The sequence below is a fragment of the Heteronotia binoei genome, chromosome 3, assembly GCF_032191835.1.
Source record: "Heteronotia binoei isolate CCM8104 ecotype False Entrance Well chromosome 3, APGP_CSIRO_Hbin_v1, whole genome shotgun sequence".
Classification (NCBI taxonomy): domain Eukaryota; kingdom Metazoa; phylum Chordata; class Lepidosauria; order Squamata; family Gekkonidae; genus Heteronotia; species Heteronotia binoei.
In genome coordinates this window covers 105,053,699-105,070,806 of record NC_083225.1, presented here as the reverse complement: position 1 = coordinate 105,070,806, position 17,108 = coordinate 105,053,699, and the positions used below count along the sequence as shown (strand labels likewise).

General features: G+C 39.7%; 1 protein-coding gene across 1 annotated transcript in view; it reads left to right on the top strand.

Moving 5' to 3' along the window:
• USP16 (ubiquitin specific peptidase 16) overlaps nucleotides 1-17,108 on the top strand; it is a 44,772-nt gene that overhangs the window by 24,790 nt on the left and 2,874 nt on the right. Inside the window, exons 9-14 of the mRNA XM_060234364.1 lie at nucleotides 721-808; nucleotides 6,491-6,569; nucleotides 9,326-9,417; nucleotides 12,479-12,535; nucleotides 13,232-13,402; nucleotides 14,598-15,414. Coding sequence (XP_060090347.1) covers nucleotides 721-808; nucleotides 6,491-6,569; nucleotides 9,326-9,417; nucleotides 12,479-12,535; nucleotides 13,232-13,402; nucleotides 14,598-15,414 — 1,304 coding nt within the window. The remainder of the gene's footprint in view (nucleotides 1-720; nucleotides 809-6,490; nucleotides 6,570-9,325; nucleotides 9,418-12,478; nucleotides 12,536-13,231; nucleotides 13,403-14,597; nucleotides 15,415-17,108) is intronic.

The window sequence follows — 17,108 nt, the reverse complement described above, 5'->3', positions numbered from 1 at the left end:
GGCTTGTAACATCCTGCATACAATCTGGAACCATCTTTAAAAATAATGAAATATTTGTCATTTTCCAATGCTCTGATGCAGAAGCTGGTTTTAGTGACAAATTAATATTTTTAATTATCACTGAGTTTTACTGTTTCCTTTGTAGACCTCAGAGTTCCTTTAGGAAATCAGACATCTGTAGTATGTTTAAAATTTGGTTGTCATATTTCCCCATCAGAGTTATAGAGTTATGTAGAACTGTAAGACTTTGCTCTCCCCTAGCATGAAGTTCCTGCTGTATTCTACAGAGTTCTCAAAGGCTCCCTGATTCTCTGATAACAGCTTTCAAAAAGTCATAGGAAAAAATGCAAGCAAGAAGGAACCATTCCATGAACAGAGCGATCTTGCCTATTGAGAAAAACATAAAAACAAATTGTATTTTTAATATATATTTATTTTATTACATTTGTATCCCACCCTCCCCGATGGGCTCAGGGTGGCTAACAACAATACAAAAATTTCCAATGATTCTAGTTGATTTCCTATTAATGTTGCCACTTTCCTAGAATAGAGCCCAAATCTTTGGGAGTTTTTTCTAAAGTCCTAACCTCGTTAGGATTTTTCCTAACCTCATTTTGCCTTGTTTAGAAGTTCTTAATGCATATTGTGTGAATATATGATTGTATCAAATGTTACAGCTTGTAACTTGTACCTGTGTAAACTTTTGTTTTTTTCAAACAGAGCAATACGTTTTAAAGGATATCAGCAGCAGGATAGTCAGGAGCTGCTTCGCTATTTATTAGATGGAATGCGAACAGAAGAAAATCAAGTATGTATCTAGTGAACTCCCCATCTCCTTTGAGCAATATTAAGGAGAATGAGGTAGCCCCTCTAAAATTGGTTCTACTGATTCCCTTCTAACAAGCTTTCCTCCAACAGAGAAAGAATTCCTTCAAATAAGAGAAAGAACTTTCTCCATTAGAAAATTCCATTAGAAGGGCGGGGAAAAATGGCGCAGTAGCACAGAGTGGTTGACTGATAGCTCTGGCTGATACTCTGATTGTGAGGCTTAGAGGGGGTTCATTCAGTTGAACACTCCTTAAAAGAGCATCGGGAAGATGCTCCCTAGCAGAGAGAGTTTGTGGAGATAGTGGTAGAGAGACAGAGGTTCCTCTGCCAAGCTCCACTCATTTCTCTTGCAAGCGCCTCTGGTCACTCAACTGTGACCCACCCCGACAAACCTGGAGGATCAAAGGACTTAAAGATCACAAACAAGTAAGGATCTCTTATACTTTCTCGGAGAAAATCTGCTGGCAGAACTTTGCAGAAAACCTTTAAAAACAACACTGCAGAAATAATCTGTGATAAGCAAAGCATTTAACTTTTACTCACAGCCGGGAGAATGTGAAAGAAAATAGCAGTCTAAGATAAAGGGAGTGGAAGGCTAACAGGTCTCTGGAGCTATAAATCTACATGACAATCAGTCTCTGGTGATTTATGGATTACAGTGGCTGAACTGTCTATGGGAGAGATTGGAAAGAAGGGGGGGACTTTTAGCTGAAGCAGCCACCCCTTTTCCGAAGAATCTTGGTAATAAAAGAGACAGAGAGTGATTTTTAGCAAGCAAATGCGGTCCCTCTCCGTCGGAAGATGGGTTTGTGATAATTACGTGTGACGTAGCTGTTTTAAATGGCGGCGTGACTGAATTTGTGCTACCGGAAGAGAAGGCATGACGTGGCATAGAAGAATACTGAGTGAGATCTAAAAGAAGCGTTTGTGGAAGAAGAAAAATAACTCGGCTAAGAAACTATTTAAAAACATTTGACTGCTGGAAGGCATAAGGAGCTGTGTGGGAGGAAAGCTATTGGTGTGAAATTGATTGCTGTTGGAAAGAAGAGAGGGTGAAAGAGAAGGAATTGCTGTATTGGGCTACTGAAAAGGACGGTCTACAATTGTAACTTGGTGGTTGGGAGGTACAAAATTATTTAAGGTGGTTTGGTCCCTTTCTTTTTGAAGGTGGTTTGTGAATTTGAATGCATTTATAGATTTCTAAGGAAACCTTTATTGGAAAGGGTGGTTGTCTTAGAAGCCAATAGAGAGGTGTAACTGTAAAGTTAATAACCAATGAATATTTTTACTTAAATTGATTAAATTGACCAGACAAAGAAAGAATTTTTTTCTTTTTTTTGAAAGTGGATCCAAAAGCAACTAAAATTAAGAGCTTCACAAAGCACATCACCTGGAGTGCATAGATCAGTAGCAGCAGCAATTGACCAAGATGCAGTAGGAAAATTACAAAAAGCGATGATGGAAGGCTTTAAACAGAATCAAGATGCCTTGCAAGATATTAAAAGGTAACTTAAAGATGAAATTAAAAAAACTAATGAGAAATTGGATGAATTCCAAAAACAGCTCTTGATTAATAGCCAACAAACACAGAAAATGACCACTAAGGTTGAGGAAATAGAGGGGGAATGACAACTATGACCACTAACTTGCAAGAAGAGAAAAACAAGCGCAGGGAGATAGATGCTAGAACTGTAAAATTGGAAATGGGGATGGCAGCTTATATCCTATGCTTTCAAAATATCCCAGAAGAAAAAGGAGAGGATGTAAGGAAGGAAGTAAGGAAGTTAGTGAACTCCTGAGCAAAGTAATGGAATCCCCAGCAAAAGAGATTGAACAAGACATAGATTGGGCTCGGAGAGTTGCTTCTTCATATACAAGGAAACATAAATTACCCAGGGAGATTCATATTAAGTTCATAGGGGCCATAGTGCGAGACACCATCTTAAGATATATGAAAGGGGAAGATCTAAGCTGGAAAGCCAAAAAAGTAAGAATTCTGAAAAAAGTTCCTTGGAGTATGAGACAAAAAAGAAGTGAATATAAGAAACTGATGGCATGGCTAAACAAAATGGATATACAATTTCGTTGGTTGGTACCAGAAGGTGTATTTTTTATTTACCAGGATAAAAGATTTAATATCACATCTATATTCAAAGCACAAGATTTTCTAGAACGACATGCAGACAAAGACCAAGAATCAAGAGAATCAGAGGAAGAAAAAGAAGAGAGAAGAGGAAAAAAAAGAGAAACAGTAGCAAAAACTCAGGAATTTAAAGGAGACAAAAAAGTCTAAACGAGCTCAAACGCAAAGAGAGCTGCAAGAGATACTAGGTAGTAAAGCTCAGAAGGAATAATGGAGGAAAACAAACTAAAATTGATTTCTATCAATGTAAATGGATTAAATGCTCCCGGAAAAAGAAGAAAATTTGCTCTGCAACTCAGAAAATTACAAGCAGATATAATTTGCTTACAGGAGACACATATCACACAAGATATAAAATATCTCCAAAATAAAAAGCTAGGAAAACTATACGCTGCAACAGATCAAAAAAAAGGGGGGGTGTAGCAATTTATGTTAAAGAGGCAATAGAATCGGGACTTCTCTTTGCCTCAGAAGATGGGAGAATATTGATAATTGAAATTCAGCATAATAGTAAAAAATATTGCTGGTAAACATCTATGCATCAAATGAACAACAAGAGAAATGTTTTAAGAATCTGCATAACAAAATAGTAGAGTTTGACCACCAAGAACATTGTTTAATTGGAGATTTTAATGCTGTATTGGATGGAGACTGGAAATCAGGGAAGATAACAAAGAAGAAAAAGAAAAGCAACCAACTTCCCAAAACATTTTTCGGACTGGCAGCAAAATTAAATTTAATAGACTGCTGAAGAACGAGAAATATAAAGATGAGAGACTTCACTTACTATTCAGAAGTACATGATTCTTGGTCAAGAATTGATATGTGCTGGCTTTCAACAACCTTGATTAAAGAACTGGAGGAAGCTGAGATATTGCTCAGAACCTTTGTTGATAATAACCCGCTTCAAGTGAAATTTAAGAGTTATAATAAAACGTTTAGATAGTTGTTAAACTTACAGATATTAAAATAAGAGACTTCTTTATTAAAAGCCAAAAAAGAAATCACAATGTTGTTTGAACAAAATTTGAAAGAAGATACACCAAGACAGATAATCTGGGGTGCCTTTAAAGCTTTTTTAAGAGAAATTGTGATTTGATACTCAGCAAAACGAAGAAGAGAAAAAAATAAAGAATATGAAACACTGGCAGGAAAATTGGAAGTACAAGAAAAAGAATTTAAGACAAATTTGAGACAGGAGACGAAAACTAAAGTACAGATTTTGCAGCATCAAATAAATTTGTTGATGGAAAAAGTAGATTGGAAATTGAAATGAGCAAGACAATCCTTTTTTGAAAATGCAAATAAAGTGAGTAGATTTTTGGCTTATAAATTGAAAAAAGAAAGAGAGAAGAAAATACTAATAGCCTTGAAGGATGAAAACAACATAGAGCAATACAAAAGTAACCAAATTGAGAAAATTGTAAAAACTTTCTATGGAAACTTATACAAAAAGCATGAAAGTCCAGAGTCCCTGCAAGGAGAATACATTGGGGGAAAGTATGGAAAGAAAATATTAAGATTACAAGATGTTACTTTCAAAGAAAATTTCTACAAGATGTTTTATAGATGGTATATTACACCAGACAAACTGACGAAGATGCACAAATGTTTCAAATAAGTGTTGGAATTGTCAAAAATCGAAAGGATCATTTTATCATATGTGGTGGTACTGTGACTTAGCAAAAAATTATTGAGAACAAATTCACAGTTGTCTACAGAAAATTTTAAAGACTAATTTGCAGCATAAACCTGAGATGTACTTGTTGAATATTTGCCAAGATTCGCTCCCCAAACCGATAATCAAATTCTTGATTCATGCAGTAACTGCAGCAAGAATAATATATGCAAAACAGTGGAAAACGCAAAAAATATCTAAACAAGATTTTGTTCAGAAACTTTTAGAAACAGCTGAAATGGACTTGCTTTCTGCAAAATTATGAGAAGGAAATGTACAAGACAATAAGAAGATTTGGCAACCACTGTACGATTGGTTAAGTGCAGTATAGGTGCAATATGGAAACTAAGAAGTGATATATTTGTACATAAAGAATATATAAAATAAGGAGTGAGTACTGTATAATATATTGAATAAGATGACGCAATGATAAGAAATGTGTATTTGTAAGCCAAAATAAGAATTATAGAGAAGTAGAAATGTTATAAGAGACAAAATAGAAAATACTAATTGTAAACAATATATAGATGGAATGGTGATTGAATCAGATGTATATGTAATGAGAAAGAAAATGTCCTCTTCCTCCAACCCTGTTTTCCCGTTTCCCTGTAAAATCTTCCCTTTTGTCTTCCCTATAACTGAAATTCAATAAAACCTTTAATTTGAAAAAAAAGGAAAAAAGAAAAGTCCATTAGAAGTAGAGGGTTTTTTCCCCTTGAAGGAGGACTTGCAGAAGGTATAAGGTCCAGCACACAGTTTGTGGGTACAGTTCATCAAAATCTAGTCATTGTGAAGTCTCCTTGAAAGCAAATGATGTGAACCTCCCTTGTAGTCCTATGTACTTGGATGTAAGTTTCATTGATTTTGGTAGGCTCTCAAAACTGAATGTTTCTTCTACACATGCAACAGAAATGTGAGAAATACATGGATCCAAATCCAGATTTTTCTTGCCTCCCCTGCTGCAATTCCAAAATATTGTTCCTCAGGGTCGGGGGACCATCAGCTATAACAGGGGTGGCCAAACTTGCTCAATGTAAGAGCCACATAGAATAAACGTCAGATTTTGTTAGCCACAAAATGTTTCAGATGTTTGAGAGCTGGGAGGGAGGGAGGCAAATAGATGGGGAAAGAAGAGGTGAAAATAAAGCAACTTTAGCTTTAAAATGCATTCTCTAATGCCAGCTGGCTTGGCTTGGCTTGAAGAAGTGATTTAAAGAGAGAAATGCCTTTTCCAAGCTAGCTGACAGGACGGTGAGGGCTTTGAAAGCCATACAATATGTGTGAAAGAGCCATATGTGGCTCCCGAGCCACAGTTTGGCGACCCCTGAGCTATAACATGGAGTCTGTAATTTGAGAGGGGATTAATGGAATCTGCCTGTTTCCACTTCCAGAAAACAACTTTTGGCCCAACCTAGAACACAATGAACAAAAGTTCTTCCCAAATTCTTCCAATAAGAAGGAATGTAAGGTGTCCTGCTGCACTGTGCAATTAAACCAACTATTTTGTCTATAATATTAGGAGGAGGGAGTGGGGCAGTTCTCTAAGTAAATCAATATTTTAAACAAAATTAGAGAGATTCTGTTCCAGCTAACTTACTTCTGTGATTTCAAGCATAATCACAAGCAATGTCTGGATTTTGTCCTTTGTGCCCATAAGAATCCTGGCATACACCCCATAAATGTTAAATCAGGGTTTGTGGGTATGAGACATGCTGTTAACACAAATATTATATATACTTGTGGTACGTTGATCTGCAGATAAATTATGGTGTTTGCCTTTTATGGTTAAAATTGAACTTGGAAAAAAATCGTTAGCTTTATAAAATTATGCTTACTTTTAGCGGATGTGTGCTGGTATTTTTAAAGCACTGAATAATCATGGTGACAAAGAAAATGAAGAGCTAAAGAAGAAAATCAAAGGTAACATTTTTATATTTGATCACCACTTTTGATGTTCTTTTGATAGCCTGGTTTATTGTTCTGGCTGTGTGAATTCTGTCCCTTAAGGTGAATGGACAGTAGATGAGACAGCAGTCCAGTGCAGGGGAATACAGCCCTTCTCCTCTGCCTTTTCCCTCTGTTTAGAGCCACCTTAAAGAAATAAATGCTTTAGCTTCATGCATTAGAAACTACATTGCTTTCGATAGTCTCCTGATACTTATGGTAAATTATTACTCGGTTTACATTTAATTAGCATGGTTGCAGAATTATGCTTTTTAAAAAGAAAAACCTAATCACTGTTCCCTCTAAGCTGTGCATGTGAGAGGCTGCTCACTAGCACAGGAAGCCCCACTCATAGCAGTCTGGGGCCGCAGAGGGTCTTGCACTGCCCATTGCCCATTTAAGATTCAGCTCAAGATATGAACTCTTCCACTCGTGGTGGGGCAGAAATTAGAGCGAACGGTGCTAAATACTACTTTCTTATGTTTGGCTCTTTGGCTCTATCTGTATGCTCTTTGTATATTGTTCTGTTTTCTATGTGTTTGTGCCCTCATCCTTTTGGAAGGCTAGGCCACCTTCAGCTTAGGCTTCCCAACCCTCCTGCCCTGGCGGGGGACCCCAGGATTTCCACCCTCTTCCCCCGCTCCCCAAAAAAATGGAAGCGGGGGGAGGGAGGAAACGGTGCCAGGGAGCATGGCGAGCCACCTGATCCTGGAGCGGGCGAGGCCTCCACGCCGCTGCCGCCCCCTCCCCGCCCACCGCAGCTGCTCCTCCGAGATGGGCCCAGGCTGAGCCCATCTCGGAGGAGCAGCCAAGAGGCGGCAGCAGCGCAGGGGAGGGCGAGGCAGGCCAGGAGCATGGTGAGCTGTGAATCCGGGCCCTTCTAGGACCCAGACTTGCGGCTCGCCACGCCCCTGGCCCGCCTCCATCCCCCCCTCCGCTTCCACCCCAGAGGCGGAGCAGGCGAGGCCGCCGCGCCGCTGCCGCCTCTTCTCCGCTCGCTGTGGCTGCTCCTCCGAGATGGGCTCAGCCTGAGCCCATCTCGGAGGAGCAGCCATGGCAAGTGGAGAAGAGGCGGCAGCTGCGGGGCGGCTTGCCATGCTCCCCGGCGCCGTTTCCCTCCTAGCTCCACCCCAGTGTCTCCTTGCTCCACCCCCAAAGTCTCCTGGCTCCACCCCCAAAGTCCCCAGATATTTCTGGGGTTGGACTTGGCAACCCTACTTCAGCTGCATCTCTGCCAGTAAATGTCTGTTTTTAAATTGTAAAAAAGATGAAAGATATGGTAAAATTAATAGGGCATTTAAAAATAACTGGGTTAGGTGGAAGTTACATCAGTGTAGTGATGTAAGTTTCTGAATGACATACAACTGCTTTATTGCAACTTCAAATTAAAAACAAAAACTGAAAACAAGAAAAGAGAACAGTCCAGGGGGTATTTTCCTCCAACCCATAATGAGGTTTCAGTTAACTCTTTATTGTCTATTTTACTACAGCCCCAATGTTTTTAACCCTTTAGACACCTTTGGAATTGTGACACAGCATGGTGAACACATTCTCAAATGGCTGCCATGACATGGCTAATGCAGGATCTTTGAGCCGTGGTGGCAGTTGCTGCTAAGTCTGCACAAGCAATCAGATCTCTTAATGGCCAATCAGAAACCTTGCTGAACCACATGGCTTTGTCCACTTTCCAAAAATACTTGACAGCACCAGGAAGGGTGTTGGCTGCTGGTAGAAGGCTCCAACGGACCTTAGAATGCCCTGGCTGAAAGTTGCAGGTCACTCTAAGTGGAATGACATGGGAAGTCATTGAAGAAGGAACCTTAGCAGGAATCATGTGTCCAATGTTCTCTCCTTACTGAAGCCCCTGTGTTGAAAGACATCCTTTTCTTGAGGGTCCTGTGGTGGTCAGCAATGCCGTTTTGGTGAGGTGGCGGACACAGTAGGTAGATATGGAAGCAGGGAAGCCACTGAAAAATAGCTTCCATCCCATTACCACATTGATGTGATTCAGTCCTTCCATGAAGGTGGTTTCAGAGGGTTGCAGTGCTGGTCCACAGTAGAACAGCTAGAACAGTCCTTTGCGTCTTGAGTTCCTTCTTTGCAACCCCCCTCCCACCTTCTGACTGGGATATAAGGACTCAGAAGTCTAAGAAGGCAGAGATTTCTATTCCTACTTGTATTTGACAACGGGAGCTTTGGCTTTCAAAACCTCATATGTTGTAAATCTTGTTGGTCTCTAAAATGCTACTAAATTCAAATCTAGGTGATTCGATTCTCTATTCGAAAAGTCCTTTCTTTCAGCATCTTTCTTGTGAGTTTGTAACTTTTTAAACTTCATGTTTACCGGTTCAGTCTTGTATTATCCAGTCTGGGAATTAATGGGGTTTTCAGATACAGATTGTTCTAATATGAGACTTCGGTCTTATTCTTATTTATTAATAACAAATTTTCTTTTAATGTTCCACTGGGCAAGAGATAAAGTCCTTGGATACATCTAAAACAAGACCTCAGCTTATCAATTAAATCAGGGATGCATCACTGTGTCATTTAAACTGTTTTTTCATCTCTATTATTTTCTTTTGCCCTGCTCAGGATTTGTCACTTCTTTATTTGCTCCCAGGATGGAGTTTGTATTTCTCTTGTGCTGATCATTATTGCATCATAACACTTTCTAAAAGCCAACTTATTTCTAAGAGGGAATTTTATTACTTTGTTAATGTTTAACTTTTCAGAGTATAATAAGAGAAAGGCACTACATAGCTTTGTGGATCGTGTTTTTGGAGGAGAATTAACAAGTACAATCATGTGTGAAGAGTGCCAAACTGTAAGTAGGTTTATTTTTTTTAATTCAAATTATGTTTATTTAAATGGCAGGATCATTGTTTAATAACAAGAGAATAATTTGTTGCTAACATCATACAATAAAATCTTCGACTAGATTCTGAATTATCTTCTGCTAAACAAGGACTTTACTTGAAAGATTTTCACTTTGCGACAGAAAATTTCAGGCTGTAACCCTTGATCCAGGTCAGAGGTACTACTTCCATAAACATAATGGGTCTTTCTCTATAGATAGAGTGGATTATTTTTGTTAAACATGGAGTAGCCATAGCTTGTTTTGGAGGGAAAAGGCAAAGTCCGCTTGCAGAGAGGGTGGGATAGAAATTTAAAGTAATAAATAAGCACTTGGCAGAGTATGTAAAGGTTTTCATGAAGCTATGAGCAGTCTCACTTTATAATTCTTTTTAATTTGGATGCTGGGTACTTTCTGGCTAATTTTGATGCACAAAGAGATATGTAAAACAGTCATCTGACTAAAAAGAAAATGAAAATGTTTCAGAAGTTGCAGATGTTTCTGAAGGGGTTAGCCAGCCAAGGGATGAATACATAATACATGATTTTAATTGTCAGAGCATTAGCAGAAGAGAAAATGGGGAATAGTATACTAACTAAGCAATCCTGTGCTGCTCCTGTGTTATGGCAGCTGGCCACTGCTTTAACTATGACGGCATTAGTCTGTTCCCTATGGCCATACGTTATGCAGTGGCTGGCAGACAAAGTTAATGAGTTAGCAGTGTATTCTGATTGTAACTGGGGTAGCATCTATAGCAAGCTAGCTGCTGTGGTCAGTGAAGGCATTGTTTGGAAGCAGTGGCACTATGATGGATGGGACCACCAGAATGTATCAGGGGTCATATGTCAAGAGGGTGAAATCCAGCATCCATCTCAGGCAGGGGACAGAAAGGGGAACACTGCAGGAGTTCCACTCATCAGGAGCACACCCCCACTCAAAGGGACCAACTATTGTAAGCAGATTCAGGTACATAACAGTGAGCAAGGGGTTTGAGCTGACCTTCTCCCAGGCATCCACAGCTGCCTTAATGCCTGCACAGACCACAGTGTCCCTGAAGGGCAGAAGGAGAAGGGTGGTTGTTGTTTCCACCTTATGCATTTGCTTACCGGAGGGCATGCTTCCCAGCAGCCCAGCCACATTGCAGAGGGCACTCCCACACCACCCTTGCCAGTGGCAGAGCAGGAGAGGGGACCACTGGGGTGAGCTCAGATCGGAGGCCATGCAACACCACCCTCAAATTCCCCAATTCCCTCCTCAGTGAAGCAGGGATGGTTTTAGACAGTAATGACTGACATTCCACTCTGGGCACTGTCATTCCAGTTCCAAAGCAATCAGACTGTCATTCCAAATCTATGCTGCATTCATGAGAGCCAGTTTAGTGTAGTGGTTAAGAGTGGTGGACTCTAATCTGGAGAACCGGGTTTGATTCCTTACTCCTCCACATGCAGCTGCTAGGTGACCTTGAGTCAGTCATAGTTCGCTCAGAGCTGTTCTCTTCAGAGCAGTTCTCAGAACTCTCTCAGCTCCACCTACTTCACAGGGTGTCTGTTATGGAAAGAGGAAGGAAAAGAGATTGTAAGCTGCTCTGAGACTCCAAGTGAAGGGCAGGGTATAAATCCAGTCTCCTCTCCCTCCTTTTTCTGTACTTCAATCTGTAGTGATGAAGTAGTGGCATATTGCAATGGAAATCATGCAAGTCATTTGTCATTCCTGTCTCTGGGTGCATGGCAAAGAGGACCTATGATCCTGGCATGGCATGCATCTAAGTGGGATGGCATTGTAGGTGGAACATGGAAGGGTTGCTCCACTTCAAGAGGAGGGCTGGAGCCACAGACTGAGCAGAATGTGTATGAGGGTGGGGGGAGAAGTAGGACTTGCCGCACCCAAAATCTCCCTTTTGAATCTTCATCTGCAGGAAAATAAAGCAGAGATACATCTAGTCATGGCAAGTAGGCATGAGGGCCAAGCTGGGCTCAGCCATTAATGTGTTGTCCTGACAAGGTCAGCAAATGCAGTTCCATGGGAGGGGGTGGTGCTTTGCCACAAGCTCCCCTTGCAGTACCTGATGGTACCATCCAAATTATTCACTTTTCCTGTATTGAAGTTCTTACAAATTACTGGAGATCCATCCACATCAGCTGCTGCTTGTGGCTCTGATTCTGCAAGGGAATGATTTAAAGAATCGCCTGGCAAGCTGGTTCACCACATACACCTCCTCAAATCACAGACATGCCCTGCCCTTTGCCACGGCAAATGACAAAGCATTCGTCTACCCCACCCCCCGATCTCCCAGGAAACTTTCCTGGGATCTTTTCCCATGGCATATCAGGGGCCATGGTGCTGCTTGGCTGTGGCTTGTGCTTTGCCTGCGCAAACTCAGTGCTCAGCTTGAGCACAGGAGGTGCTGTTGTGGCCTCCAGCCATAAGCAAGGGGAATGGGGGATCAGGTTTGGGATCCTTTCCCTTCCTTATCTGTCAGTTTATGGTTGCTCCTTTGGGACAACTCTCCAAAGGTGGGGGTACCTATTAGAATTCTGAAATGGGAGAGGTCAGCCCTTTGCTAAGTCCTTGCTCTATAGTACTAAGTGCCCCCTCTCTATGCTTTTCCCACTAACAAAGTGCCTTTCTGTTTGCTCCAAGTCACAAGCACATAGGATACTGAATTGTAACTCTACTTATGCTACCTTTACACCTGTTAATTTCTAGTTAAAATTCTATATTGTGGTTATGTATATTCATCCCCAAATTTAATCCAGGCTGTATTTGTATTTTCAGTTTATAATTTTGTTCTTATTATTAATCACCATTGCTTTGAATTCACTTTTTGAAAAAAAAAAAAAAACAGCACCCAGAGTTTGCAGTTTTTCTTTTTTTTTTCAGGAAGGGTGTGTTAGAAACTCTAAATTTAATTCTCGTGGTTCTTAAGTAAACTGGATCTTGCATATTTTGTTCTGAAATCTAATGTTTGTTTTAAGCCATCTTAAATTTTCCAGGCAATTTCTGTAACAATAGGTCAAATTTTTTATTTCAGGTTTCTTTAGTATTTGAATCATTCCTTGATTTGTCACTCCCTGTCTTAAATGATCAGGTAAGTATAGAAGGGTAGGTAGGTTTGTTGTGGTTTAGATAGACTGTTTGTGAAATCCAGGCTTTGCTACATAGATCCTGAACAGTGGGGAATGGAACATTATAGAAATGGAACAACACAGAAATAATTAACAGCAAAATATTTGTCCCTTTTTGAAGAAATCTTGATGAATTTTTTTTGCTAGAAAGCACCTAAGTAGGATTTAAAGATTTTTTAAAGAAACCTATTGTCATATGGTAACCCTTTTAACTGAAAGTCCTATTGATATCTAGGGCAACACAATGAAACTCTCAAGCCCTCAAACCTCCTTGATGCAATATTTTGTATTCGATGATGAATTTAAAATAAAACCAGACCTACGAAAGCAGCACTTACTGGTGCCTTCTGCTTTAATTGTATTTTAGTGGAGTGGATTATTTCATGAATAGAGACATATTTGAGACTGCTTGCGACAGAAAGCTCTATCCTTTGTATTATGAGCTAAATAAGACCAAGTTGATATAGAGAAAGATAAAGCCATAATTTCCCAGCAAATGATCGCAAATAATAATTTGCAATGGACTATTAGCTCTTTCCATCTTGAAGATTTTCATCTGTATTCATTTGATAGATTAATTTTGTATCTTCATTATGCTATCATGGTGGGATTCAGTTCCTATCCCTATTCTGAATTGTTCGTAATTTTCTTTTTTTAAGGGTAGTAAGAAGAAAACAAATGATAAAAATATTAAAAATGTACAGGAAAAAGAGATGGAAGATGAAGACAACATAGAGACTGACTGTTATTTGAAGGAAAGAGAAGAGACTCCTGGGACCAGTAAACATCTCCAGAAAAAGGCAAAAAAAATGGCCAAAAAGCAAGCAAAGGTTGGTAATGGGGTGGGGCTGCAGTGAGGCATAAAAAGAGCCTTTAATTTGGTGCCCCCTCCCCGAGTAACTTTGGTGGGCAGGGCATTCAGTAGTTGTGTTTCTTAATGGGATTCTTTTTTTTAAAAAGTGAAAAGAATATGACTTTGTTTTACCAGTGCTTGGTTTTCTCCCCCAGCTTTTGCTCATGTAAATTATTTCTACTATATGAACTGCTTCTAAGCGGTACTCAATACTCCTTTTACATGCAATGTTTGAGAAGACATTTTATTACTTGGACATTGCAAATTGTACATCTCAGTGTTGTGGGTCTTTAAAAAAGCTTAATTTCCTCATAAGGCTTGATCTCAGGTTACTGCTTTTTTCCTCTCTTCTCCAAGCCCATCTCCAACCATGACCTTTTGGCAAGTAATCATATAAAGATATTTGTGGTGGTGTGTATGAGGCTTTAGACCAGTGTCAAGGAATTAATATGTTTAAGAGGAGTGCAACACTCCTGTCAGTCACTGCTGGGGGACAGATAGATGCAAGCATAACTAATAATACTCAGTTTGCAAAGCCTTGACTAACAATGTGATGTTAAGAATCAGTTTTTTCTCTGATGTTTTTCCAGTTTAGTCCTCAGTTTAGGTTTCACCTTTCATTTATCATACTTAATAAGATATTATTACTTCAGAAGATCTAATGTACCCTTGTCTACTCAGGTGAACCTTTTCATTTCAGTTACTACATACACTGCACGTATTTTCAGTTTATATGAACTTTATATATAGCATAAACTGGGTTGTAGCCAGATGACACTATTTATGTAAGGTTGGGCAGGGACTATCTCAGCCGACTGCCTTCTTCACAAGGTTAGCATGCCCCCAGCATCATACTTTTTGGTGGTTGCAGGGTGCCATTAGGGAGGGGCAGGGGTGGAATTCTAGCAGGAATTCCTTTGAATATTAGGCCACACACCCCTGATATAGTCAATCCTCCAAGAGCTTACAAGGCTCTTTTTTGTAAGCTTTTGGAAGATTGTCTACATCAGGGGTGTATGGTCTACTATGCAAAGGAGCTTCTGCTAAAATTCCACCCCTGGGGTGGGGCATCTGCTAGGAATACACTGGATTTAATCTTCTTTTGTACAGCACACACTGAGATTATCATCCTTTTCAACTTCCTCTTAAATTTCATATATTTCACTTGACAGAATCAGCGTCGGCAGCAAAAAATTCAAGATAAAGTGGTCCATCTAACAGATACTTGTGTCACAGAAAAATCTGAAGTTGGTCAAAACTGCAATAAAGAAACAGAAAGTAACACTGAGGTTACTGATCTAAAACAAGAGGAAGAATCTTTAAGCCAGTGTGTAGAGCACTGTGCAGATGAAAAAGAAAACAATGATTGGCAAGAGGTAACAAAAGATGTACAGAATACAGAAGAATGTAGTGAAAATACAGAATGTTGTGACCAAGAGGCAAGCAGTGAAGCTCTTACAGATTTCCCCACAGAAGATCTTGTTTCTTCTGTAGAGTGTCTGAATAAATTTAATCACCTTTCTCCTGGGGAAGGGGAGATCACTAAGGAAGAGATGTCTACAGAAGACAAGATTGCTAAGAAAGCAGAGGAAGTTTCTAAGGAAGACAAGACTGCTAAGAAAGAGGAGGAGATTTCTGAGGAAGACAAGGTTTTGGAGGAAGACAATGAGATTTCTAAGGAAGACAGAATTTCAGAGGAAGATGAGATTTTTCACATCTTTAACAAATTATCCTTGGATGCAGAGTCTGATAATATGGATATCTCATATGAACTTGATTCTGATTCAAAAATCTATGAAGTAGTGAATGAGGACTCAGAAACAGCATTTTGTACTCTTGCAAACAGGGAACTGATGAGTACAGAAGAAGGTTCAGTCCTTCATTGTTTGTATCAGTTTACTCGTAATGAAAAACTCTGTGCAAATAATAAACTTCTCTGTGATGTATGCACACGAAGGCAGCTTTGTGGACCAAAGAATTCTGCAACAAGTATGCCACGTCCTTTCTTTACTTACTAACTTAATTACTATCAACAATCATTTGGGTGGAACAGGGAAAATCTCACTTCCATAAAAGCATATGACAGATTAATTTTTAGCCTGCCTTTCTCTGAAGGTGAACTCAAGAGAAGCAGTTCTAAGTAGCATTTTTACAAATGGTGCTAGAAACTGTAATTACTAATGTAAGGAAAAGATGCAGTTTGCAGAAGTATCTTTTTGTAAGATAGCATAAGTGAATGGGGGATAAGGGCTGATGTTAGCAGTTTCTGGGTGTAACTTTTACCTAGGATTTGTGAGACTTGTCTGTCAGGACAAACCTTACTGTGTCCCCATAGTTGATCAGATACATTAAAAGTGGCAGGGTATGGTAAGATTTGTTTCCCTATTTAACAAGAATCCCACTTCTCAGGAAGCATCCATTTTCCCCAAGTTAGTCCCATACCCAACTTTAGGGTTGATGGCACTTCTGTCCATTTATTCTAGATCATCTCTCTCCCCTTCCCCACACCATTCATTCAGCAAAAAATAATGCTATGCTAGTTAAGTAAGTACAATTATCTAACAGAAGTTGCAGGGGTATACATAATTTGTGCATATACGTGGGGTAATACTTGGTCTCAAATTACACTTCACAGGTTGTGGAAGTTGCTGTGGTTAAGGCTAGATGGTTCCATTTTCTGTTCCTCTTTGAATCTCCGTCACATTGGAGGAACCTAATGCATCTTGACTTCAAGTTCTTGATACCTGCTTCAGGAGCTTCTCAACACCTTTGTAACAGACTGTTACAAAGGATATACACGTTTCCCACCCACCCAGTTTCCAGCACTTGGCTTCAGAGTGTAGTTATTTTTATTATTTATTTATTTATTTGATTTATATCCCGCCCTACCCCACCGAAGCGGGCTCAGAGCGGCTTACAACACAGATTCTAACAATAAAATTCAAATTTTAAATACAATAACAATTTACATAATTAAGAGATTAAAACATTAAAATTCATTAAAAATCAGTACATCAATCCAACACAACGCTATCTATCAACTTCCTTCAGTATTTTGGTGGGTTTGATGGTTTTGGTGCCGGTCAGTTATAGGCCAACCGGAAGAGGACTGTCTTACAGGCCCTGCGGAATTGTCCAATATCCCGCAGGGCCCTGACCTCCTCCGGTAACTGGTTTCACCAGCAAGGGGCTGTTATTGAGAAGGCCCTGTCCCTGGTTGACTTCAACCGGGCCTCCTTTGGCCCGGGGATTACAAGCAGATTTTGGAAGCCAGATCGCAGTACTCTCTGGGGAACATATGGGAAGAGACGGTCCCTAAGGTAGGCAGGTCCTAGACCATATACATGATATGAATGTAACCTCAAAACTAGCTCTTTTCTTTTTGAGAGAAGTAACATTAGCCTTGGGAAAATGCTGTGAAACTTTTTCCATGGTTATTTTCCTGTATTTAGAAGCACTTTGAAGGTTACAATTTATAAAGGTAACAGCTAAAGAGAGATCATCTGGGAAGCAGAGTGGCAGAAACTGGTGTTTTCACCCTTACTGATAGTCTAGCCAAAGTTCAGCTCATTTGCTTAAATTTCATTGGATTCTGATTAGCTGTTATTGAAACCGATAGAACTTCAAATGCTTGATTTGTGGAGAGAAAATGTGCCTGGAGTTCAGTGTTCTATATCAGTTTC